Source organism: Balaenoptera ricei, chromosome 4 (genome assembly GCF_028023285.1).
Source record: "Balaenoptera ricei isolate mBalRic1 chromosome 4, mBalRic1.hap2, whole genome shotgun sequence".
In the NCBI taxonomy this organism is placed as follows: domain Eukaryota; kingdom Metazoa; phylum Chordata; class Mammalia; order Artiodactyla; family Balaenopteridae; genus Balaenoptera; species Balaenoptera ricei.
In genome coordinates this window covers 159,821,593-159,846,825 of record NC_082642.1, presented here as the reverse complement: position 1 = coordinate 159,846,825, position 25,233 = coordinate 159,821,593, and the positions used below count along the sequence as shown (strand labels likewise).

Below are 25,233 nucleotides of genomic sequence, written 5' to 3'. Positions count from 1 at the left end.
GGGACCACAAGACACACCCCCTGGGCTCTTCAAGAAGCTGCAAGGAACAAAAGAGGGATGGGGGGGAAATCAAGATTTCAAGAGAGACTGAAGACATTTATCTAAAAACATAATTCAAAGAATTTTTTAAAAAAAGACATTTCAGACGTGTTGGAAATGTAAACGCTGAATATTTGATACTAAGGAATTGTTTTATTTAGATGCCATAAAAGTTTTGCAGTTATGCTTTTTAGAAGTCCTTATCTTTTAGAGATCCATACTGTCTTAGCTGAGGCTGCCGTGACAAAACACCCCAGATGGAGCGGCTTAAACAACACAAGTGTCTTCCTCGTTCTGGAGGCTGCAGTGCAAGGCGCCTGCCTGGGCCCCCGGGGCGGGCTCTCCTTCCTGACTTGCAGAGTGCAAGCGCCCTTCCACTCTCTCCTCCTCTTCTTATGAGGCCAGTGACCCCACCATAAGGTTCCACCCTCATGACCCAAGCCAAACCTGACGACCTCCCAGAAGGTTGCATCTCCAAATACCACCACATTAGGGGCTTGGGCTTCACTATATGAATTTGGGCGGGACACACAAATATTCAGTCCATAACACATACATTTACCAATAAATGTGTGATGCCTGAGATTTGCTTCAAAATAACATAGGATTGGAAGGAATGGGGGGCATAAAGAAGCAAGATTGACATTCATTCAATTGTTGAAGTTGAGTGATAGGTTTGTGGGGTTTCTTCACACAAATCTATTTCTTTTTACATATTTGCAAGTTTCTGTAATAAAAAGTTTGAAATGTTAACAACTCTGCCATTTCTCTTACCCTTTTCTCTTTCTCCTTTTTTGCCTAGCACGTATCACCTATTACATTACATAATTTACTATGTATGTACACTGTCTATCTCCTCTTGCTGGAACGTAAGCTCTAAGAGGGCTGGGGTCTTTGCTCGCAGGTGTAACCCAAGCACCTGCAACAGCGCCTGGCACAGAAGAGATGCTGAGTACACCTTCGCGGATGGCGAATCTAGCCCAACTCCCTCACGTTCTACGCTAGACAATTCAGGGCCCCCAAAGGACAGGATATCCTACAGCAGATGCAATGACGGTGCTGGCTGTCAAGTTCTCAGAGTATGAATTTAATTTTAGAATGAGGAAGATTACACTAAAAATTTCCAGTACGGCTGCCCTACTCAGTTCTTCGACTGATGAACTAAAGGAAGTGATATTTTTATTTTACTTAACTCTATGGCAAAGGCTTTCTCCCACGGGTGACTTTAGGGACAATCCCCACTTCCGTGTGGGCAGACAGTGTCTGACACCCCGACCACGAAGAAAGGTCGTGGTGGACGAGGAGTCGCCACCTGGCTGCTGGTCCTCGCCGCGCCACCAAACACTGAGGGGTCCTGGTCAGGCACAGCGAAATTGGCCCTCAAGTCTTCAACCTCAAAATGACCTGACGGCCCTTCCCACTGTGCACCTCAATGCCTAGAAACTTCTGAGCTGACCCAGCCAGACTGAGAGTGCCTACAAACGGTGAGCTACAGATGTAGTAAAAATTGTTACCACAGGGGTTATTGTTAGTTCCAAGGTTCTACCTAAAACTTCAGCTCTGAAACTTATGCAACAACTTCCAAACACTAAACAGATCTGTTAAAAATAAGAAAACTTCCAAACATATCCCACTCCCTGGTGAAACCAACGTCTAAGCCTATTGTCAGTTTCTTCATAATTTCTCTGCTCACTTTTTAAAAAATTTTGCAAACAAAGGCCTAAAATAATATTGAGGAATGAAACATCATGTAACACTTGTGCAGGAAGACAAAAGCATTTATTTCCGTAGGGGAAAAAAGAGGGAAAGAGAGATTGCAGAAAAGGTTCATCTTTTCCTAAGAGATCATCCCACCCTGTATCAACATCTCAAGCCCAAAATTCCAGATACCAGGGAACTGCTCCTTGGTCCGGAGCACAATGAGGACAAGCCTCCAAGGACAGAAGAAGTGATACAAAACCAAAGACACACGATGGATGCCGGCCGATGTGCACCTGAATGCCAATGCAGACACTGTAACGAAGGAGCTGAACGGGGCACCCAAAAGATCTGTCCACGTCTTGACTCCCCCAGAACCTGAGAATGAACCTTATTTGGAAAAAGCGTCTTTACAGATGTGATTAAGCTCAGGCTCTCAAATAAGATCATTCCAGATCATATACAGATGGGACCTAAATCCAATGACAAGAGGTCACTTGTCAGGTCAGATAAGAAACAGAAGGGAAAACACAGGGAGAGAGAAAGCCGTGTGAAGACAAGGCAGAGACTGGAGTGATGTGGCTACAAGCCAAGGAATGCCAAGGATTTCTGGGAGCTGGAAAGAGGCAAGAAAGGATTCCCACCCCGCCTCCCCCCACCCCAAAGCCTTGGGAGGGAGTACAGCCTTGCTGATACCCTGATTTTCAACTTCTGGTCTCCAGAACTGTGAGAGAACAAATTTCTGTTGTTTTAAGCCATCCAGTTTCTGGTAACTTGTTACAGCAGCCCTAGAAAACTAATACATATGGTATAAAATACAAAAATAGAATGTACATCTTTCCTAGTGCTATACCAATTCATCTTTTAGGTATGTTTTTGGCCATACTTCTCATATGTCAAAGTAAACCCAGATGAACAAGCAATTCAGAAGAGGTCCAAGCACGAATAAACACATAAAAAGAACCTCATTAATTGTCAGGTATATAACACCAAAACAACTCTGATGGCCTTGGGCTGGGCAAAGAGTTCTCAGGTATGATATCGAAAGTACAATCCATAGAAAAAAAAAAAAAAAGGTAACTGGACTTCATCGAAATTTAAAATGTTTGTACTTCAAAACACATTAACTGAAAGACAACCAAAGATCAGGACCAAATATTTGCAAATCATATATCTGATAAAGGACATATATCAAGAAAATATAGCGAAACCTTACAACTCATGCAAATGTACAGAGCAGCATTACTCATGACAAAAAGTTGGAAACGATCCTAATGTCCATCAACTGGCGAATGGATAAACCAGATGTGGTCCATCCACACAGTGGAATACTAGTCAGCAATAAAAAAAGGAGCAAATTATAGTTGGTGCAACACGGATGAACCTCAGAAACACTGCAGAGTGAAAGAAGCCGGACAGAAGACGGCATATTACGTGATTCACTTCTTTGGAATGTCTAGAAAATGCAAATTTATAGGGACAGAAAGCAAATTAGTGGCTGCCTATGTCTGGGGATAGGAGCAGAGATTGACTACTAACAAGTTCTTGGGGTGATGGAAATGTTCTAGAACTGAATTACGGTGATGGCTGCACAACTCTGAATATTTACTAGCAGTCAGAGGATTGTACATGTACAATGGATATTAATTTTATAGTATGTAGATTAGAGCTCAATAAAGCTGTTCAGAAAAAGTCATCCATCAGACTGGCAAAAATTAAAAAGATGACTCCCATCCAGTGGGGCAGAGGATAGCTTTTTCACAGGGTGGTTCAGGAGCAGGTTCCAAAATTTAAACTGCTCCCCCCTTCTGACCCAGCAATTACACTTCCAGATTCCATTCTTTATAATGAAAATGTATTCCTGCTTTTATTTATACACATTTAAGGTTAAAGTTTCATTTCGAAAAGTTACAGCTGTATCTTCTTTCAAGGCTTCATCCAAATGCCAGGTTGACAGTCCCTCAATCCTAAATGTTCCACAGCAGAAGCTGAATCATCGACCCGAGAAAGCTTTGTTTTGGTCATAGTTAAATTTCTACTGACTTGTAGTAAAGAAAACATATCTGAACACAACTCAGAAGGACCATGTCGGGGGCTTCCCTGGTGGCACAACGGTTAAGAATCCGCCTGCCAGTGCAGGGGACATGGGTTCAAGCCCTGGTCCAGGAAGATCCCACATGCCACAGGGCAACTAAGCCTGTGCGCCCCAACTACTGAGCCTGCGCTCTAGAGCCCGTGAGCCACAACTACTGAGCCCGCGCGCCTAGAGCCCGTGCTCCGCAACAGGAGAAGCCACTGCAATGAGAAGCCCACGTACCGCAACAAAGAGTAGCCCCCGCTCTCCGCAACTAGAGAAAGCCGGGTACAGCAACAAAGAACCAAAGTAGCCAAAAATAAATAAATAAATTTATTTAAAAAAAAAAAAAAGAAGGACCATGTCAAAGATTATGGTCCCTACCATACCACTGAGCTTTTCTTCTACTGGATTAACATGTATTTCCTCAATTCAAAAACTCCAAACAGAGAATGTCCCATTATCAAAAAGAAAAAAACAAACTAAGGGCACAGCAGTTTACCTAAAAACAAGTCTGAGCGATCAGGATTCAAACTCTACAAAACGATCTCGATGAAGACGTGTATTTAAAGAAAGTAACTTTACACCATCAGAAGCGCCTACCTTATGGAAGCATTCAATGACATACAACACGGTTTTTCCTTTACAATAATGTTTACTCACTTATTGATTTGATTTCTTCAACAAATACGTCCTGAGCACCAACTACGTGCTCTGCACCGTTCAGGTGCCAGAAACACAGCAGTGATCGTAACAGATAAAGTTCCTGCAATTCTGAACCTCACATTCTAGTGTGCGGGCAGCCTGGGTTAGGGGTGAACAGAAACAATCAACCATGAAAAAACAAATGTTCTATCATGGGGGTGCTGAGCCAATAAGACTGAATAAAGTCAAAGCGATGCCAAACCCTAAGCAGGCCTGGGAAGTGGCACATGAGCAGCCCCGGGAGCGGGAGGGAAGCACCCAGGGGGTCAGGAAAGCAATGCGGGCACCACGGGAACAGGGGCTGCAGGGACCGAGTGGTAAAGGCACAGCCAGGAGGCCAGTGTTGGGGCCAGGGGGCGGTAGGCCGCAGAGGGTCTCAGAGCCCATGGGAAGGTCTGGGAATATTACGCTGAGAAGGTGGGTGGCCCCTGGAGGGGCCTGAGCAGAGGAATTACATGTTGTACTTCTCTCTTAGAGAGACTGCCTTCAACCCCAGAGAGAATGAGCTTCAAGGGCCAGGCTGGAAATGGGGTGGCCAGCTGGGAGGCTGCTGGGGTCCCAGGGAGAGATGAAGGGGGCCGGGGTTTGGGGGAGCAGCAGTGAAGGTGGGGAGAAGGGGCTGAATTCTAGATCAATTCAAAGACAGAATGCTATTTGCTGGTAGACTGAATGTCGGTTGTGAGAGAAAAAAAAGAAGTTGGGAATGACTACAAGGTCATCAATTTTAAATTTAAAAACCAAATATTCTCTAAGTGCAAAATACTGTGAATACATTTAAAATTCACGTTAAGCGCAGTTCCAAAGGAACAATTTGACTGAAGGCGGGGACAGAAGGGAGGAAAGACAGAAGGAAAGGTGATACAAAGGGAGGAGAGAAAGCCCAGGAGGCTGTGAGAGAGAGGGGTGATCGGGAGAATCTGAGGCTGCGTGGTCCCCATCCCGTGGTCTGTCATCTAGATCCGAAGCCCCCAGGCCAGAGCAGAGGGCCTGGAGATCAACAGGGAGCCCCTGGGAGACCACGCACCAAGTTGTGCAATCCATGTGAAAAGACACTCCACTCCGTCAACTGGCAAAAAAGTTTTTTTAGACAAAAAATTCTTTCGTAAGTCACTGGCCTTTTCAATAAAAGGTAACCAAGGTGGCCTTTCCTACCTCTTGTTGTGTGGACCAACCACCATGCTGTCAGTTCCTTTCTAGGGAAAGACCGGCTCATGTGTTATGTCTGCCATGCTTGATTACTTCAGAGATTCATCAGTGCTTAAATAAAAAAAAAAAAATCAGACCCCTGAGTCTCATTTGCATAAACCAAACTTTACTAGAAACTCTTCAGAAACACATCTTGTAAATCAGGCACATGAGCTGACGCTCAAGTGGAAAAGGAAGCTTTTCACTTCTGAATTATTGGTTCAACTGAATCCACCCTAGAGTTGGGCTAACATACTAGTAACATGGGTTCCCAAATGTGTACCCAGGTGCCTCAGGGTACCGCAGCAAACCCAGAGAGGGCCCAAAGGATGTTCCAAATTTAAATTTCTGAGGGAAAAGAGCAATACTGAAGACGTCCCAGGCCCCAGCTGAGTTAATCAGTCTCAATACCACATCGTGCTACAGTTCTTTCAATGACATCATTATCATCACAAAACAGGGTAACTGCTGTAATAAAAGGCCAAGAATCACCCCCCACCCCCTGTCAAATAAACAAAGCAGCAGTGTCCAATCTGATTCCCAGGTCAGAGAAGTTGTGCAGTGCCCAACAGGTGCAACCATCCTTAATATGTTATTGTGGTTATGTAAGAATGAAATAAAAATTTTCTTCCAATTTATGTGTATTTTTTTTCAAATAACTGTTAGGACACAATACTTAATAAAATTATTTGAACCTAACTACTTAATAAATAGAATTACTAAATATTCTTTTTAGCCTAGAGATGCCATGAAAAAATTACTGAAGACACTAAGGCCACCATGAACAGAGAAAACCGAGAAGTCTCTCCTGAGTAGCTAACATTCTTTTTGCACATTCATCACTCTTCTGAGTGCTTTGCACATATTCATTCAATCCCCATATCAACTCTCTGAGACTGGTACCATCCCTGTCTCTATTTCACAGATGAGGAAGTAGTCACACAGTAAGTCTTGCCTGTTTCTAACCACGCACAGGTAGAAGTGATTTCTTCTTCTTCTTTTTTTTTTTAAATATTTATTTTTTTATTTTTATTTTTATTTTTGGCTGTGTTGGGTCTTTGTTGCTACACACAGGCTTTCTCTAGTTGCGGCGAGTGGGGGCTACTCTTTGTTGCGGTGCGCGGGCTTCTCACTGTGGTGGCTTCTCTTGTTGCGGAGCATGGGCTCTAAGCACGCGGGCTTCAGTAGTTGTGGCATGCGGGCTCAGTAGTTGTGGCTTGCGGGCTCTAGAGCACAGGCTCAGTAGTTGTGGCGCACGGGCTTAGTTGCTCTGCACCACGTGGGATCTTCCCAGACCAGGGATTGAAACCGTGTCCCCTGAACTGGCAGACGGATTCTTAACCACTGGACCACCAGGGAAGTCTGAAGTGATTTCTAAATGAAGGGAAGTACAGGTACTAATGCCTCAGTCCCTGCCCTCCAAATACACCCCATGGAACTGAGGTTTCCTAGGGAGAAATGTTTCTCCCACTTCTCAATAGCTGATTCCCTACTGGCTTAAGGATTCAATATGGACCAAGACCTGCATTTATGTGTATCAGTTTAAAAAGAGGACATTTTAAGTTACTTTCCCGGCAATGAAACTGAGAGTGGTTAAATCACAAGCACCAGACTTTCACGCTTGATAGAAAATTGCAATGTGCAAATTTAAAAACTTTAACCTACAGGGGGGAAAAAAACAAAACCCAACCAGGTAAAAAGCATTACGGATCTGCTCAGTTATGTTGCCTTTTTCCCCCTTTGAAAATTCATAATGTCGGATCCGGAACCCTAAATATAGAGATTGAGAAAAATTAAAGCAGCACCATCCGATGTGACTGGGTGAGAACAGATCATTCGAATGAACACTGTTGTTTTTCAGATACGACACAATTCCACATTGATAGTTATGTGCTATCTTAGGTAGGATGCCAACAGCCAATAAAGAAAAGCCACAAATCAGTGGAATTACAATAGCTTTGTCTACTAAATGAGATAGCTGGAAAAGGAACATCTCTTTCCTAACATACCCTTGGATCAGAAACCTCAGTCTTTATTCCAAAGCAGAGAACTGATCCAGTGGTTGAAAAAAAAAAAATCTAAGCTCTAACTTAAATTTAGATCAAATGGATCTGCTGGATTTGTTTCAGTTTCACTGTGCATCTTCCATGATTAGTCAGTTATACTACAGGTATTCACGTTGCTATGACCAGGTGATTTATCGCCCAACGTCATCACACCACTAGTGCCGCAGACTGCTCGCTGGACACCCCTGTGCATTTCAGACACAGCCTCCAGTACTCAGAAGCTTCACCAGGCCTGGGAGCCTAAGCAGACCCTCCACAGAGGCCGTCACTCTGCACCAGAGGCAGGCAGGCAGCAGCTGCGGGAAATTTTAATTACAGACTAACGGCCATTAATACTTTTAGGTAGCTTCAGAATATTATTTAAAAAATTTAGCAAGGTTTTCAAGGAATGCTGTATTCTGTTTACCCCTAATCTCTGGAGACTTTCCACTCTTCTCATGGCCACAAATGAACAGTTCCTAAATTTACCTGAACTGGTAACATTCTACATTCTTCTCAGAAAGGCTGATGCACAATTAGCTTTCACTCAAAGTAAAACGTTCTAAATCCTATGAAAAAAACTGAAAACGAGCACAAACTCTGCTATCATTTTACAATGAACAAACACAGACCTCCTCAGGTGCAATGGCTGGAAAAGTATTAAACAGACAGAAAACTAAAATGCTGCATACTAAGGGAGCTATGTACACAACAGCAAAGCCTCCAGATGGATTTTTTTTTTTTTTAAGGAATTCCTTTATTTTTTTTATTTTTTTATTTTTGGCTGTGTTGGGTCTTCGTTTCTGTGCGAGGGCTTTCTCTAGTTGTGGCAAGCTAGAGCCACTCTTCATCGCGGTGCGCGGGCCTCTCACTGTCGCGGCCTCTCCTGTTGCGGAGCACAGGCTCCAGACGCACAGGCTCAGTAGTTGTGGCGCACGGGCTTAGCTGCTCCGCGGCATGTGGGATCCTCCCAGACCAGGGCTCGAACCCGTGTCCCCTGCATTGGCAGGCAGATTCTCAACCACTGCGCCACCAGGGAAGCCCCAGATGGATTTTTTTAAAGCAACTTTCCTACTACCTTTGTCTACATTGCTTACACTAGCAGCTCCCTTCAACACATGTGCAGCTGAAAGAATGGAACAAGATAAAGAAAGTATAACGTGAAACCAGGACAGCAAGTGCTTTTACCGCAGCTTCAGTCCCAGACACACCAAAATGAAGTCAGCCTTCCTAAAACTTAAAAAATCTTTAACTTTTAAAGGGATCTTTATTTTTCAAGGTAACTTTCTCTGAAAGTTTACTGAAGCCACTTTCTTTTCTGAGACTCCAATGAATGAATGGTTGTGCCTTTTAAAACAGAGATACCGTCAGTACAGACAACAGTTTTAAACACTGGAAAAACCTCCACCAACATAGCTTTTACAATAAATCTGTAGGAAAGGAAACTATCCTTTAGCTGTCTGTCATGCATGCGGGTATGAAACTAAACACTAGACCCATATCTCCAACACTACTAGGATAACGATTTACCTGTTTAGTCAAGGTTGAACTTTCTCTTCAGATGTGTATTTACGTAACGCCCACAGAAGCACTGCTACGAGGTGAGAGCTAAGGGGCGTGTATGAGGCATAATTAGACTTGTTAACGTCTCTACGGGCAATACTGACCCAGCACTCACAGTGTGCAGGGCACGTGGGGAGGAGTCTCCAGGGTCTGGAAGACGCCGAAACCTAACAGGAAGCCCACCCCGAGCCCGGCTCCTCTTCCCTGAGGGTACAGAAAGCACCTGGGAATTAACTGCAGGGCCTTCCGATCAGCTCTACACACACCTGTTCTCTCGACTAAAGGTGTAGGCTGGAGCAAGACTTGCAGCTGTCCTGGTGAAAAGAGAAAACAGCTTCGAACTATGCAAGTGTCCAAATTTAGATGTGACACCGTCCATTTCCCGGAGAAAATTTATCAGCTAAAGATAAAGCAACAGACTTCAACTTTAAACATACAATTTCTCAGGGATCCGACAAGAGAAAGCATACAAAGAGAGTATCCATTAATCAGAAAAAAAAAAAAAAAAATGAAAAAGAAAGAGAAAGAAACAAGAGAGGGCTTAAGACCTACAGAACCATCTACTAAGGCCTAAGTGCCTGCCCGGATGTTGCTGTAGAAAGAGTGCTTCCTTTCAAAGTGTGGAAGACCATCTGAAAAAATTAACTGAAGATAAGAACACTGTCAAAGGTCAAAAATCCTAACAGTCTGAAACAACTGTCTGCAAGTCATCAAAATGTCAGCCAACATTTCAACACTTTCCATAAGCTCAGTGTTTTTCAAAGTATTTAATTCCGAAGTTATGGCTGTAAAAATTAGAGAAAATTTTCTGTAACAGAAAAACAATTCCTTTGTGGATGCGTAAATGTGGCGTCAAAAGAAAAAAAAACCCGACACTCAAAATGAAGAGGCACCAGTCCAGTGGTCCAGAGCGTGGATGAGCCCACCGAACCTTTGCAGCCTCATCTGTGAAATGGGTTTCTGCTCTGTGCCAGCGTCTCGGAAGTGCCTGAGCGGCCTGCGGGGAAGAGCCCCGGGTCGCGTTCGCGGTCCCGGCCCGGCAGAGCCGCCGTGCCCAGGCAAGTGCAGCTGGGCACGGCCGACGGGTCCCCTGCGTCTTACACTACTTAACACGTTACTGAAGTACAAACCCCCACCTCCTAACAAACACGACAACCGCACGCAAACTTCGTCCACGCTCGCAACCGAGAGCCGAGAGACCCTCTGCAGGACCGGAGGAAACAGTGCGCCTGGAGGAGACCGTCCCCGCCGGGAAGGACCGGCCCGCGCGGGGCGAGCTGCCGAGCCTGCGGCCGGACGGGGCGCACAGCGGGGCCCCCTCGGGGCGCGCCCTCCGTCCCGGGCGCCCCGCGCCCCGAGCGCTGTCCAACTGCAGCCGGACAACCGAAAGAGCGTCCCCGAGGTCAGAGATCGCCTCCAGGAGAGAGAGATACGAGGTCGGCCCCGGGGAGGTCGGAGGTCGCCCGCGGGGTCAGTGCCCCGCCGCAGCCGCCGCCCCGGCCACACCTCCATTCCAGGAAGCGGCCCGGCCGGGAGCGCGGGGGCCGGGCCGCGGGGGCCGAGGGGCCGGCGACCGGGGCCGGGCTGCACGTCGCGGCTACTGCCCCCTCCCGCGCCGCCGGGCACTTACAGGTGACGATGGGCTTGTTCTCCATGGTGTAGATCACCGGCGGCACCGGCTCCTCAGGGGCGTCCATGGGCGTCCGGCGTCACCGGCCCGGCCTCCTGCGCCCCATGGGCAGCCCGAGGCCGCGCCGGGCCAGCCCGAGCCTAAGCGGCGCCGCAACCGCGACAGCGACGCCCGCCCGGCCGCGCGAGGTAACTCCCGAACCGGCCGCCCGCCGTCGCCGCCCGCCGGCCGCATCCGCTTCCGGTGCCGGCGCGCGGTGGTACCGCTTCCGGGGCGCGCGCCTTAAAGGGGAGGCCTTTCCGCCGCGCGGACGCGGTCCTCCGACTGAAAGGCGGTCCGGGCTGCGCGAGTGTCGGCGGAGGTATCCTCCACGCCTCGGGCCCGAAGTCCGCGCGGGCCGGACGTGGGCGGCTGTGGGTGCCGCGTGGGGCCCGTACCGTATGGACTGGACGGCCGGGAGCCGCCCCCCAGGCCGGCGCCCTCGGGCGGACGGGGCTGGCGTGGGGAGGGCAGCCGGGACTCGCCGCGGGGCGCCCACAAGCATCGCCCGCAGGAGTGCCCGACGTCGAGGACGGCCCCGGGGGTCGCTGACCGGGGGCCCGTGGAACCACCCGGGGGTCGCTGACAGCCGCGTGCGGACACGGGGACCACCCGGGGGTCTCAGACACCCGGACACGGGGACCACCTGGGGGTCGCTGACACCGACACATGGACCCCGGGAGTCACCGACATCAGCAAGTGGACACGAGCGTGTCCATTTCTCACCTGTGTGGGACTGCCGCCCATAGCCTAGCATTGTTATTTCTACCAGAGGCCTGATGCCTCGGGGGGGAATCAGGACACCGGGTTAATTCCCACCACTGAGCCGAATGGCAGTTACCCCTTGCAACACTCTTGGTCTTGTGTTTCTCGTTACATTGGTTTTATGAAGTAATATTGCTGCCATGAAGTAGAACAACATTATATACCTTCTCAGTACAACCTAGACTCTCCAGCACCCCGGTCCTCCTCAAGGCGCCCCTGGGAGGCCGACTCCCACAGACTCTGCCCCGCAGTTGGAAGCAGCCACCTTTCTCTGCATTCCCACTAGTTTCCTGTCTCCGTGACACTGTAAAATTCTTGAACTTGGGGCTGCCTTTTACTTGTGTCCCCACCCCCAATACCCAGCCACACAGGGCCTTCCACGGAGTAGGCACCTTCTGAGAATGCCACAAGATAAAACCTTACTTTAACTGCATGTATGTTTCTTATGCAAGGAAAGTAGGTTTGGGGTAACTTTTGCAATTGAAATAAGGTAAATGTATGTGAAATAGTTTGAGTGTGAACACAGCTGCTAAATGTGTGTGCACAGGGCAGCGCTATGCTTTGAGGCTGGGTGAGCAGGCAGAGGTCAGGGTCTAGGACAGCTGGAGCCGGTGAGGCAGGGCAGCGGAGAAGAAGGAGGTAAGGATGGGAGCCAGAAGTCTGCGTGGGGTCAGTGTAAGTGCTCAGCCTCAGCTGTGCTCAGCACTCGCTGGATGAGGTTCCACAGGGCTTACCAGGAAGACAGTGAGAAGAGGGCAGAAATCCACAAATTCGATGGAAAGCATTGAATTCTTGACTTACAGATCGAGAAACTCAGGAAAACCTCAGTAGAATACCTACAAAGAGGGACTTCCCTGGCGGTCCAGTGGTTAAGACTTCACGCTCCCAATGCAGGGGGCACAGGTTCAATCCCTGGTGAGGGAACTAGATCCCGCATGCCACGCGGTGAGGCCAAAATAAAAAGATAATAAAAGGTAAAAGAGAGAGAGGACCACCACGAATGGCCAGTTACCACATGAAAAGATGCTCAGCATCCATGAGATACCCGGGAAACGCAAATTAAAGTGACAACGACATATCACTTCACGTCTACTCAAATAACAAAAATGGAAATAAAATATGAAACAGAAGAAACCAAATGTAGACTCCAAGGCCAGGTCTCCACATCTTTAGTCTATTCTAACAGGGAACTAAGTCCAGAGAGACTCTGAGAAGACAGACACTAACAATTCTTCCTTCACGGCAATGCTGTGGCCTGGCCCCACTGGCCAACTCTTGTTTGGAAGAATTTTCTTTCTGGATGGAGGGAAGGGGAGGTCAAAGCTCTTCCGCTCTGTACCAGGCAACGCTCCGGCTCAAAGGCAGTAAGGGGACTCCTGGGCTATTTTTTCCCCGAGCAGACCTATCAGAGATTTTTTTTTTTTTTTCACATGGGAATTTAGAAAATGCTTGAATTCAGCACACATACTGGTTTAGCAATTCCTTTCAATATTGGTGAAAATGATGCTATTTCTATTAATCGATGTCCATTCTTCTTTCTTTCAGATCCTTTTCTGCTGAGACAACATTTGTTTTTTTAAAGGTTGCTGGAACTTGAGCCCAAATGGTCTTTCCTGGTAGCCCATTACATTGTCTTCAGGCTGCAGAGAGCCTGTTCAGTTATGTATTGGGATATTGCAGATGCTTTGTCTAAGGGGAGGCCCCCTTGGGCTTGCTCTGCCCCACTGCTCAGGCCCTCTCCACAGACGGCTGTGCTAAAACCGAAAGTAAGCCAGCACATGTTCACAGCGGGTTTATCACTGGTAGCTGAAACTGGAAACCACCCAGGTGTCCTTTGACGGGTGACTGGTTAAACGATGTGTGGTCCATCGGCACTGTGAAAGACCACGCGGCAACAAAAAAGACTGAACTATTGATACACACAACCACCTGGATGGATCTTGACAGAATTATGCTGAATGAAAAAACTCTAGGACTTCCCTAGTGGTGCAGTGGTTAAGAATCCGCCTGCCAATGCAGGGGACATGGGTTCGATCCCTGGTCTGGGAAGATCCCACATGCTGCAGAGCAACTAAGCCCGCGAGCCACAACTACTTACCCGCACGCCGCAACTACTGAGCCTGCGTGCTGCAACTACGAAGCCCGCGCACCTAGAGCCCGTGCTCTGCAACAAGAGAAGCCGCTGCAATGAGGAGCCCGTGCTCTGCAACAAGAGAAGCCACCGCAATGAGAAGCCCGTGCACCGCAACAAAGAGTAGCCCCCCGCTCACTGCAACTAGAGAAAGCCCGCGCACAGCAACGAAGACCCAACGCAGCCAAAAATTTTTTAAAAGAAGAAAAAAGAAAGAAAAAACTCTAACCCCCAAAGGTTATATATTATATGATTCCCTTTATGGAACAGCCTTGAAATGACAAAATTATAGATGTGGAGAACAGTTTATTGGTTGCCAAGGGTTAAGGGGCGTGTGGGGGTAACGAGGGAGTGGATGTGGCTGTAGAAGGGCAGCAGGAGGGACCTTGTGTGCCTGGAATGTTGTGAGTCTGGACGGCACCAGTGTCGGCATCCGGCTGTGATATTGTGCTAGAGTTTTACAAGACGCTGCCTCTGGGGGAAACTGGGTAAATGTTACCAAGTCCAAGCTCGTACTGCTTGCCGCACACAGGCCAATAAATCGAGAGATGAGGTGTTGGGGCAGGAAGAGCGACTTTATTGGGAAAGTCAGCAGACAGAGGAGAGGGTGGACTCGTGTCCCAAAGAACCGTCTTGCCCAGGTTTGGATGCTAGTTTCTTTTATAGAGCAAAGAGGGGGAGGTGAGGAGGTAAAGTTATAAAGGCCGTAAGTTGTTGCAAATATTTCCTGGTTCCAGCCAGACTCCCGGAGGGGATGTGTCAATTTCTGCTTTCCTGCAGCCATTTACAGGTGGGCCTGGTCAGGGTGTTTCTGGTGAACTGAAGAAAAGGTATTTTAGCTTAAGCTCACGCATGGGAGGCAGGGTTCCCAGAGATGGGCCATTATGTTTACCTTAAGTTATAGGCAACATCCCTTTACTGATTAACTTGTAACAAAAGCAATAGAACATAAAGATTAAAGTAAAAGAAAGATCCAGTATGAAGTCAGATTTGTTTTTCCCTATTACATAAAGGGTGCATGGGAGCTCTACATACACCTGCATATGAATCTACATGGTCTCAAAATAGAAGTTTGATAAACTCAACTGACTTTCAAGATGTAACACATGAGTTTCCAAAGAATCCACCAGGTGAACTGTGTATTGCTTTTACCATTCCACAGCGTGCCAGCTCCTCTAACTGCACCTCCTTCACTCACCAGATGTTCAGGAACATCGCCACGGGCAGCGCTCGGCTGGGCAAGGCAGAGTGGTCCTGACCCTCTGGGGGCAGGTGTTTCCTTACATTTAACCAAGCCTTCCCTAAATGGTAGCCTCAGGGGAGCAAATAGTCCACAAAAGGGAAATAAGAGTAGTGATAATTATGTGGAGAAATAATCTCCCTCATGAGTCATAGAGGAAATGCCATATAAACTTTTTTTCTACTAAATTAATAAAAACTTGTTTGGGGGGTGGGGGGAGGCTGAGGAAGGTGAGGGTGTGGGAAAGCAAGCAGCCGAGCACACCTGGACAGCGGTTTCTCTGCCTCGGTGGATTCTCTGAGATGCCACCTTTTCAAACAGCAGTAGCACCCTTTCATCGTCTGACCCAACAATTCCATTTCTAGATCTCTTTAAGGAAACAGTCTCTCCCAAACTTTTATGGATAAAAACACACGTGGCAGCGTTGTTGGCAGTAGCCAAACATTGAAAACAATGAAAATAAATAAAAATGACTGTGTTACATAAATTATGCTGTGTTTATTTGATGAACGATTATGTCACCATCAAAATAGTGTGTAGAAGGTGTTTATGATAGTCTGGAAAATCGTATAATGTTGACTGTTAAAGTGGATCCCTGGATCATAAAACTTTCTCCCTTGCCATGACGATGATTGCTACTAGCACTGTATTTCCCCTCCTTATTGGCGTGGTACCTTTGATGACGTATGCTGAAAGTCGGAGGAATCCGCCACTCCCCAGCTGGAAGAGTCGTGGAGGGATAGAATTGAACAGGTTGAAACTGAGGCTTTAGCAACAGAGAAACCAACAGTCAGCGCCTGCCTGTTATCTTATCTGAAACCTGGATATCTTTAAGGCCTTTGGACCTTTTTAAAGTCTCTGGAGCATTTTAAAAGGAATAAACATTGGCTTTTAAAAAGCTTAAAAAAAAAAAAAAGTCTTTAACAAACATGAAAGTGTGATATGATCACCACTACATAAAAGTAAAAAAAAAAAAAAAAAGAAAAACTATTTCAAAAGAGATTGGACGGAAATGCATCAAACTGCCTTGCCCTGGCAGTGACTTCCTCACCCTTTTTCCACCTTATCTGCATTTCCACTTGTCTGTAAGGAGCCCGACTGTGTACAAAAAAGAACAGAGCCGCACTGCACCGTTGGCTAGGTAGCTGATTCTGAGCAGGATACTTGGATTCCAAATCATTCTTCCCTTTTCCTGAGCCTCAATTTTCTCAGCTGAAAGCAGGGATCATGATAGAATTTTCCCCTCCAAAACGTGTGCTATGCACTTAATTCCCTCAAAATCCTTGAGACAGGTATTCCTATCTCCATTTCACAGATGGGGAAGTGGAGGAACAGACAGAGGAAGTGCTCGCCAGGTGGCAGCTCAGAGAACAGCCCCCGGTGCTGGGCCTCTCCGGGAACACGGTGAGTGGCGCTCGGGAGCTCCCGGAAGCCACGGCTCCGGGAGGTGGTGCCTCACCTCATCCCATTTTATACAGGAGGAACCCGAGGCACAGCGGGTTAAAGGGCAGAGCTGGGGGACAAACCGGGCGGAAGCCCCAGCCCACCTGCCCTCCTCTTAGTCTCAATAATGGGCTCAGTTCACTGTTCAGTTACTGGCTTTGTGCATTACTTTCCACATTTGTTTGTATAGACACAGTATCCTCTTCCCAGGTTTTATTCTGCGTAATGCGACTTAAATAATTAGCGATAATGAAATCCAGCCTGGCACTGTGGGTGGCATTTCCGGACATTCAGTTCAATGCTCCTATTTTTAGCTCAGTTGCTTCTTTCTTGGCTTTCCGACAGCCTGGATTCTCGCCCTCTCCTTTCAAGCTGAGGTTATCCCCCAAGAGGCCTTTCCGTGCCCAAACCTCCTGTCCCTCACCTGGGCCCCTGCCGGACGCGGACGGGAGGCAGGGGCGGGAACCACCACCGTGCAGGAGGTCCCCACACGTCCTCCCTCCACCTGCTCGGACTGTTCTCCAGCCCAGGGGGCCGCCCTCTTCCCCGGTGGCAGAAGCCCGCTGTGGGAGCAGGGCTAGTGGCTCTTGTGCCAGCTCCTGGCACACCTAATATCGGGGGCCGGGGGCAGAAGAGAGTGGTGGGCGGGAAGGCTGAGCCACCCAGAATGCCAGCCTCCAAAGGCACCAAGCTCCATGGGCATAAGCAGGAAGGGTGGGGTCAGCTAACCCAGATCTCCGGGTGTGTCTCTTTGCCCGTAATCGTCCGGTCACAGTGGCCTGCGTGGTGACTCAGACTCCAGCAGATGCGTAGGGTGCCCCAGGCCCCATGTCCACAGCTTGCTCTGATTCAGCTGCAGCTAGGCGGCCCTGGCACGGGTAGGGTCCCCGCTCCAGGACCCACTGGGGCCTCCGGAGCTGGCTGAGCAGGAAGTGGTGGGAAACTGACACCACCAGGCCCTCCCTCAGTGAGTTGGGGGATCAATGTGCAAACCTCACAGTGTGGGGTGCACAGCTCCCGAGCGGGCCCGGCGGCGGGTCGAGCCCACGGAGACAGCCAGCTCAAAGACAGTCACTGTCGCGCGCCTGGTCCTTGCCCCCCCCCTCCCCCTCCCCCATGCTCTTCCTCCTCTTTCTGGGGCCACCGACAAAGAAAGCCCACCTGCGCCAAGTCTGGCTCACACCCGACCTAAGACGCAGCCTGTTCCGTGTCGTGAAGGAGGCATGCTGCCCTAAAGTCTGAAATAGACGCATCCATGGCCTGGTCACTGAAAAGCAGTGATTCGTTGATTACTTAAATGTTACATGTTTAGTGTGCTGACCAGGAACTTGGCTGGCTCAGAAAAATCACACGTAATAAATGCTTTGTATTTTTATTTAAAAAAAATTTTTTTTTGGCCTTGCCACGCAGCTTGTGGGATCTTAGTTCCCTGACCAGGGATCGAACCCATGCCCGCAGCAGTGGAAGCACGGAGTCCTAACCACTGGACCACCAGGGAAGTCCCCAAATGCTTTGTTTTGAACATCAAGAGTACTTAATAAATAGAAAACCCTTTTTTCCCTTGAATCCTTTAATGAATGTGGAAGCAATATTTGAGGAACACGGCCCTGAAGGAGGCCTGGCAGTTGACATGGCCTGGCCGCCCTCACGTCTCTGTCAGCTGTCCCTGACCGGACAGGCCAGGAGCTCCAGAACGAAGGTGACAGAAGGCGACAGAGCTGGGCCCACACAGTGTCGGTGGTGAGCTTGCCAGTGTCTGTCTGGCCTGCTCTTGCCGCAGCTGGCACAGAGGCCCCAGGTAGGTTTTCTGAGTGAGGGGCTCGCTGTTGTCTCTGGGGTCCTTGCTGCTGTCTGGGCCCCAGGGCTGCTTCCCCAGGCCCAGCGGCCACCTCTGACCCCCGGCTCCTCCTCGCCCCTGCCCTTCCTTTGCAGAGATTTCTACAGACCCAGGCAGCCAGATAAGATGGCGTGGGGGAAGGAAGACACGCTGTCCTCCCAGAAACCTCAGACAGAGCATGTTCTTTCTTCAAGGCTACTGCATGGAGGAAAGGAGTAGACCGTTGTTTAAGATACAACCTCAGGGACTTCCCTGGCGGTCCAGTGGTTAAGACTCCACGCTTCCACTCCAGGGGGCACAGGTTCCATCCCTGGTCAGGGAACTAAGATCCCACATGCCGTGGCATGGCCAAAAAAAACCCCCAAAAATATACATCCTCATGTCAGGAGACACAGAGAAAGGCTGGCTCTGTTGGTAAGAGGGGCGTTGACTCTGCCTCTTAGTCCGTGGCAGAACCAGTGCAAAAGCAACCATATTCACAGCCCAACAAGATGATCAGAAAGGTGGACGTGAGGGAGGCATTTCCAGCATAGCTAAGGGACAGGCACCACCTCTCCACGTGGCCCTGGAACATTCACAAATGCCGACCGTACACTTAGCCACAGAGAAAACCTCAGTAACTTTCCAAACTGTAGGAAAATACAAGATTTTCTGATCATAATGCAATAATACCAGAAATTGATAACAAAATAAGGAAACAGAAAAGGCATCCTACTTGGAAATCTACAAATTTTTTCCTAAACAACTTGGGTCAAAGGGCAAATATAAAGCCAACTGCACAATTCCTAAAAATCAAAGATAATGAAAGCACTACATGTTAGGACCTGTGAGCAGTGCTTCATGGAAAACACATCGCCTTAAATTCAAATATATCAATTTTTAAAAGAGGAAGAATGAAAACAAATGAATTCATCACTGAATTAAAAGATTAGAAAATGAAAAACAAAAATAACTGATAGGAGAGAAGGAAGGAGTTACCAAAGAAGATATACAGATTGCCAACAAACAGATGAAAGGATGCTCAACATCACTAATCATTAGAGAAATGCAAATCAAAACTACAATGAGGTATCACCTCACACCGGTCAGAATGGCCATCATCAAAAAATCTACAAACAATAAATGCTGGAGAGGGTGTGGAGAAAATGGAACCGTCTTGCACTGTTGGTGGGAATGTAAATTGATACAGCCACTATGGAGAACAGTATGGAGGTTCCTTAAAAAACTAAAAATAGAACTACCATATGACCCAGCAATCCCACTACTGGGCATATACCCTGAGAAAACCATAGTTCAAAAAGAGTCATGTACCACAATGTTCATTGCAGCACTATTTACAATAGCCTGGACATGGAAGCAACCTAAGTGTCCATCGACAGATGAATGGGGTAAAGAAGATGTGGCACATATGTACAATGGAATATTACTCAGCCATAGAAAAGAACGAAAATGAGTTATTTGTAGTGAGGTGGATGGACCTAGAGTCTGTCATACAGAGCGAAGTAAGTCAGAAAGAGAAAAATACCGTAGGCTAACACATATATATATGGAATCTAAAAAAAATGGTCCTGATGAACCTAGGGGCAGGACAGGAATAAAGATGCTGATGTGGAGAATGGACTTGACACAGGGAGGGGGAAGGGGAAGCTGGGACGAAGTGAGAGAGTAGCACTGACATGTATACACTCACAAATGTAAAATAGATAGCTAGTGGGAAGCAGCTGCATCGCACAGGGAGATCAGCTCGGTGCTTTGTGACCACCTAGAGGGGTGGGATAAGGAGGGTGGGAGGGAGACGCAAGAGGGAGGGGATATGGGGATATATGTATACATATAGCTGATTCACTTTGTTATACAGCAGAAACTAACACAACATTGTAAAGCAATTATACTCCAATAAAGATGTTTAAAAAAAAAAAGGAAGGAGTTAGGAAAGACAAAAGAGGTGAGAAAATAGAAAGCTGTAGAAAGAAATAATCTGGCACTTTGGAAAAAATAAGTAAGTGACTAGCTAATTGGGTGAAGGAAAAGGGGAGAGAAAGTACAAATACACACAATAAAAATGACAAGTTGAGAAATAACCACAGAGACAAAAAAAGTCTTTAATTTAAATGACTAATTTGTACTAATTAATTTAAGCAACTATTTGTTTAAAATAAAATTTAAACCAAGATGAAGTTTCATTTTCTAGGAAAATGTTGATTCATAAACATAGGAAGACCAAACAGATAATTTCCAAAAAGGAAATAGAAAAAGTAGTTTAAGACCCACCCCCAAATCCCACCCAATCAGACAGTTTCCCAGGGACAGTCTACCCATCTTTAAAATACTCCATAACATAGACAAAGAAGGAAAACGTACAACTTTTTTTAACTGAAGAAGTATACTATTGATGCCAAAGCCTGATGAAGACTGCACACAAAGAGAAATCTAGAAATCAGTGTAACTTACAAATATCAATGCTAAACCCTTAAATAAAATATTAGCAAATAGGATCCATCAACTCTCTTTTATAAAATTAACTTATTTATGCCTGCGTTGGGTCTTCGTTGCTGTTCACGGGCTTTCTCTAGTTGTGGCGAGCGGAGGCTACTCTTCGTTGCGGTGCATGGGCTTCTCATTGTGGTGGCTTCTCTTGTTGCGGAGCACAGGCTCTAGGTGCGCAGGCTTCAGTAGTTGTGGCGCACGAGCTCAGTAGTTGTGGCTCGCGGGCTCTAGAGCACAGGCTCAGTAGTTGTGGCGCACAGGCTTAGTTGCTCCGCGGCACATGGGATCCTCCCCGACCAGGGTTCGAACCCGTGTCCCCTGCATTGGCAGGCAGACTCGTAACCACTCTGCTACCAGGGAAGTCCGATCCATCAACTCTTAAAAAATAATCTATTACCAAGTAGAGTTCGAAGCAAAAGTGAAAAGGCAAGTTAATATTAGAAAATTTATTCATATAACCCATCATAGTAATAGATTTAAGGATAAAACCCTTATGATTATCTCTATTAATTCAGAAAAAGCTTTTCCCAAATTCAACATTCTTGAATTTAAAAAAAAAATGCTTCATAAGATAGGAATTGATGGATTCTTCCTTAAGTTAGCAACATGTATAACATTATACTCATATAAATACCAGCCCCAAACTCAGCACTGTACGTAAGGAGGAGACTCTGGACTTATTCCCATTAAGGTTAGAAACAAGACAGGAATCCCCAATACCATTACCCCTGCGTAACACTGAACTAGATACCCATCATCAGCGCCATCAGGCAAGAGAAAGAAGTTAGAGTCATAAAAACGATCACTATTTTGGAAATCAGATTCAATAAAGAATCCATTTTAAATGAGCACGAATAATAAGAGAGTTTAGCAGATTTCTTTTAAAATTAAAATAAGGGCTTCCCTGGTGGTGCAGTGGTTAAGAGTCCACCTGCCAATGCAGGGGACATGAGTTCGAGCCCGGGTCCGGGAAGATCCCACATGCCGCAGAATGGATAAGCCTGTGCGCCACAACTACTGAGCCTGCACTCTAGAGCCTGCGAGCCACAACTACTGAGCCCACGTGCCACAACTACTGAAGCCCCTGCACAGCAACGAAGACCCAACGCAGGCAAAAGAATAAAATAAAATAAACTGGAGCAAGTTAAAAAAAAAGCCCCCCCAAAATAAATTAAAATATATTAAAATTAATAATATATTAAAATTAATTAATATTGTGTTAATATACAGTAGACTTCATATATGTCTATAGTGATCGGCAGATTGTGTGTGTGTGTGTGTGTGTGTGTGTGTGTGTGTACCGTATAGAAGATACGGGAGAGAGAACCTCACAATAGCAACAACAACAAAAAAGTTAAAGTATCTGTGAATACCTGTAACAAGGAATGTGTGAAATATGTATGAGAAAAACCTCAAATACCCCAAGTTGACTTGCATGCTCTTGGCTGGGACAACTCAACATCGTGGATATGCCAATTCTCCCTAAATTGACTTCTAAATTTAATGCAAGCCTTATAATTAAAAGTACCAACAAGCTTGTTTCTCTGCTTCTAGAAAAGCTGATTTCAAAAAAATGATATGAAAACTAAACAAAAGAGGACAGCCAGGAAGACCCTGTAAAGAAGAGTAACGAGCAAACCCTAAAGCACCCTTGTAAAGCATTCCACGAAGCCTTAATAACTAAAACGAGTGCAAGGGACTATGTGCTACCCACAGAGCGGTGGAACAAAATTAGAAAATCGGAAATAGACCCAAATACATATGGGGATTTAGTATGTGATAAAGTTGGAATTTCAAATCAAAAGGTAAAAAAATGGACTTAAGTGAAAATCATTTGGAAGTATAAGGAGAGATTGAGAGGCACTGAATAAAGAAGTATAGATTGTACTTCTGTTCTTTTTATAACTATTTTCAGCAATGGGGCCGAATTAGTGCAACAACACAAGCAAGAAGACTTTCCTGTTCATTTATCTGCCTGCTGCCCTGTGGCCACCACACCACCCGGGCTGATTCTGTGATTCTGTGTCTCAGAGTGATTCTCATTGAGTGCAGTGATTTTTTAAAATACCATCTATTAGCAGTTACTGTGTGCTAAGGGATTTACATACATGTATCTAATTGAATCCCAACCACTGATAAAATAGCTCTTATCTCCATTGTGTCATTTTGGATCTATTTATCAAATGGAATCAATACCAATCTTATAGAGCTTCTGGGAGGCTTATCAGATATTTGAAAAAGAGTCATCAAATAGACAGATATTTAATAAATTATGTTGGGACAACTAAGTACCCAAGTAGAAAAAGATCAGATTAAATCCTCGCCTCAGGGAGATCAAAAATTTACATGTAGAAGGGACTTCCCTGGTGGTGCAATGGTTAAGAATCCACCAGGGATTCCATTTGATCCCTGGTCCGGGAAGATCCCACATGCCATGGAGCAACTAAGCCCGCGCGCCACAACCACTGAGCCTGTGCTCTAGAGCCCGTGAGCCACAACTACTGAGCCCGTGTGCCACAACTACTGAGCCCGTGTGCCACAACTACTGAAGCCTGCCTGCCTGGAGCCCGTGCTCCACAACAAGAGAAGCCACTGCAATGAGAAGCCCGTGCACCGCAACGAAGAGGAGCCCCCGCTCGTCACAACTAGAGAAAGCCTGTGTGCAGCAACAAAGAACCAATGCAGCCAAAAATGAATGAATGAATTTTTAAAAATGTACAAGTAGAAAGTGAAACCACGAAATCATTAGAAGAAAACACAGCAAATTTCTTTATGACCCTGGAGTGAAGAAGGCCTTTCTAATATGTGTCAAAATCCAGAGACCAAAAAATAAAAGATTGATGAATTTGGGTAAAAATAAAAACATATGCCTGGGAAAAAATATCATAAGCAAAGTCAAAAGATAAAAGACAAGCTGGAAAAAAAATGGTAACATATATCATAAAGGGCTAATCTTCCTAATATATAATATATAAAGAGCTCCTACAAATCAAGAAGAAAAAGAATAACCCAATAAAAAGAGGTGAAGACATGAACCACCCCCAAGCCAGTTTGTAAGAAGTAGTTCCTCAGGTTACCCATAGCTTTTGCCCAACTTGGCCACCAATTGAAAGTTTCCGTGACCCCCTCCTGAGTCCAAATAATTTGCTAGAGTGGCTCACAGAACTCAGGGAAACACTTATTTTCATTTACCAGTTTATTAAAGGATATGATAAAGGACACAGATGAAAACCCAGATGAAGAGATACACAGGGCGAGGTCTGGGAGGGTCCTGAGTGCAGGGGCTTCTGTCCCCGGGGAGTTGGGGTGCATTACTCTCCAATTATGTGGATGTGTCCACCAAACTGGAAGCTCTCCAAACCCACACTAGTGGGATTTTAGGAGCCTTCCTCACATCGGTGTAACCGATTACTAACTCCATTTCCAGCCCCCTCCTTCCTCAAGAGGATGGGAGGCAGGCCTGAAAATTCCAAGGTCCTCATCCTGGCTTGGTCTTTCTGATGACCTGCCCCCACCCAGGAGCCACCCAGAGTCACCTCATTAGGACAAAAGATGCTCCTGTTGTTCTTGTCACTGGGGAATTGACAAGGGTTTCAGGAGCTCTGTTCCATGAACCCAGGACAGAGCCCAATATAAATTTTCTGTTATCTCACACCCATCAAACTGGCAAAAATCCAGTCTGACAACACACTGAATGGGTGACAGGGTGGGAAACTGGCCTCACGTGCAATGCTGGTGGAAGGGGGAAATGCCGCCACTTCCGTGGGTGCGGACTGGCGTGTCCATCAAAACGGCAGGGCCTTCAGCACCACCGGATCCGACCGCCAGCTGCTCGGAGGAGGTGTGGCCGCCGGGCCTGCCTGTCGACGGAGAGTAGGGGCAGGAGACACGGGCAGGAGGCCCTGGGAGACTGGGACCTCTCCATGCGTGCTGGGTTATAGGGAGAGTGCATTAACTTCTCAGAAAAACTGGATCGACTGTATTTAACCTTTCCTCTCATTTAAGAACCCTCCTCGAGGGCTTCCCTAGTGGCGCAGTGGTTGAGAACCTGCCTGCCAATGCAGGGGACACGGGTTCGAGCCCTGGTCTGGGAAGATCCCACATGCCGCGGAGCAACTAAGCCCGTGAGCCACAACTACTGAGCCTGCGCATCTGGAGCCTGTGCTCCGCAACAAGAGAGGCCGCGATAGTGAGAGGCCCGCGCATCGCGATGAAGAGTGGCCCCCACTTGCCGCAACTAGAGAAAGCCCTCGCACAGAAACGAAGACCCAACACAGCCATAAATAAATAAATAAATAAATAAATAAATAAAATTAAAAAAAACAAAAAAGAACCCTCCTCGAAATGGAGTG

General features: G+C 46.8%; 1 protein-coding gene across 3 annotated transcripts in view; it reads right to left on the bottom strand.

The window, feature by feature from the left end:
- TRAPPC10 (trafficking protein particle complex subunit 10) overlaps positions 1-11,142 on the bottom strand; it is a 92,074-nt gene extending 80,932 nt beyond the window's left edge. For 2 of the 3 annotated variants that reach the window (XM_059921686.1, XM_059921688.1), the window contains exon 1: positions 10,940-11,142. In XM_059921686.1, coding sequence (XP_059777669.1) covers positions 10,940-11,006 — 67 coding nt within the window. In that variant the 5' untranslated portion in view covers positions 11,007-11,142. Of the gene's footprint in view, positions 1-5,668; positions 5,774-10,939 lie in introns of all 3 variants that reach the window. The other variant, XM_059921687.1, reaches the window with a different exon arrangement.
- Positions 11,143-25,233: the final 14,091 nt, after the last annotated feature.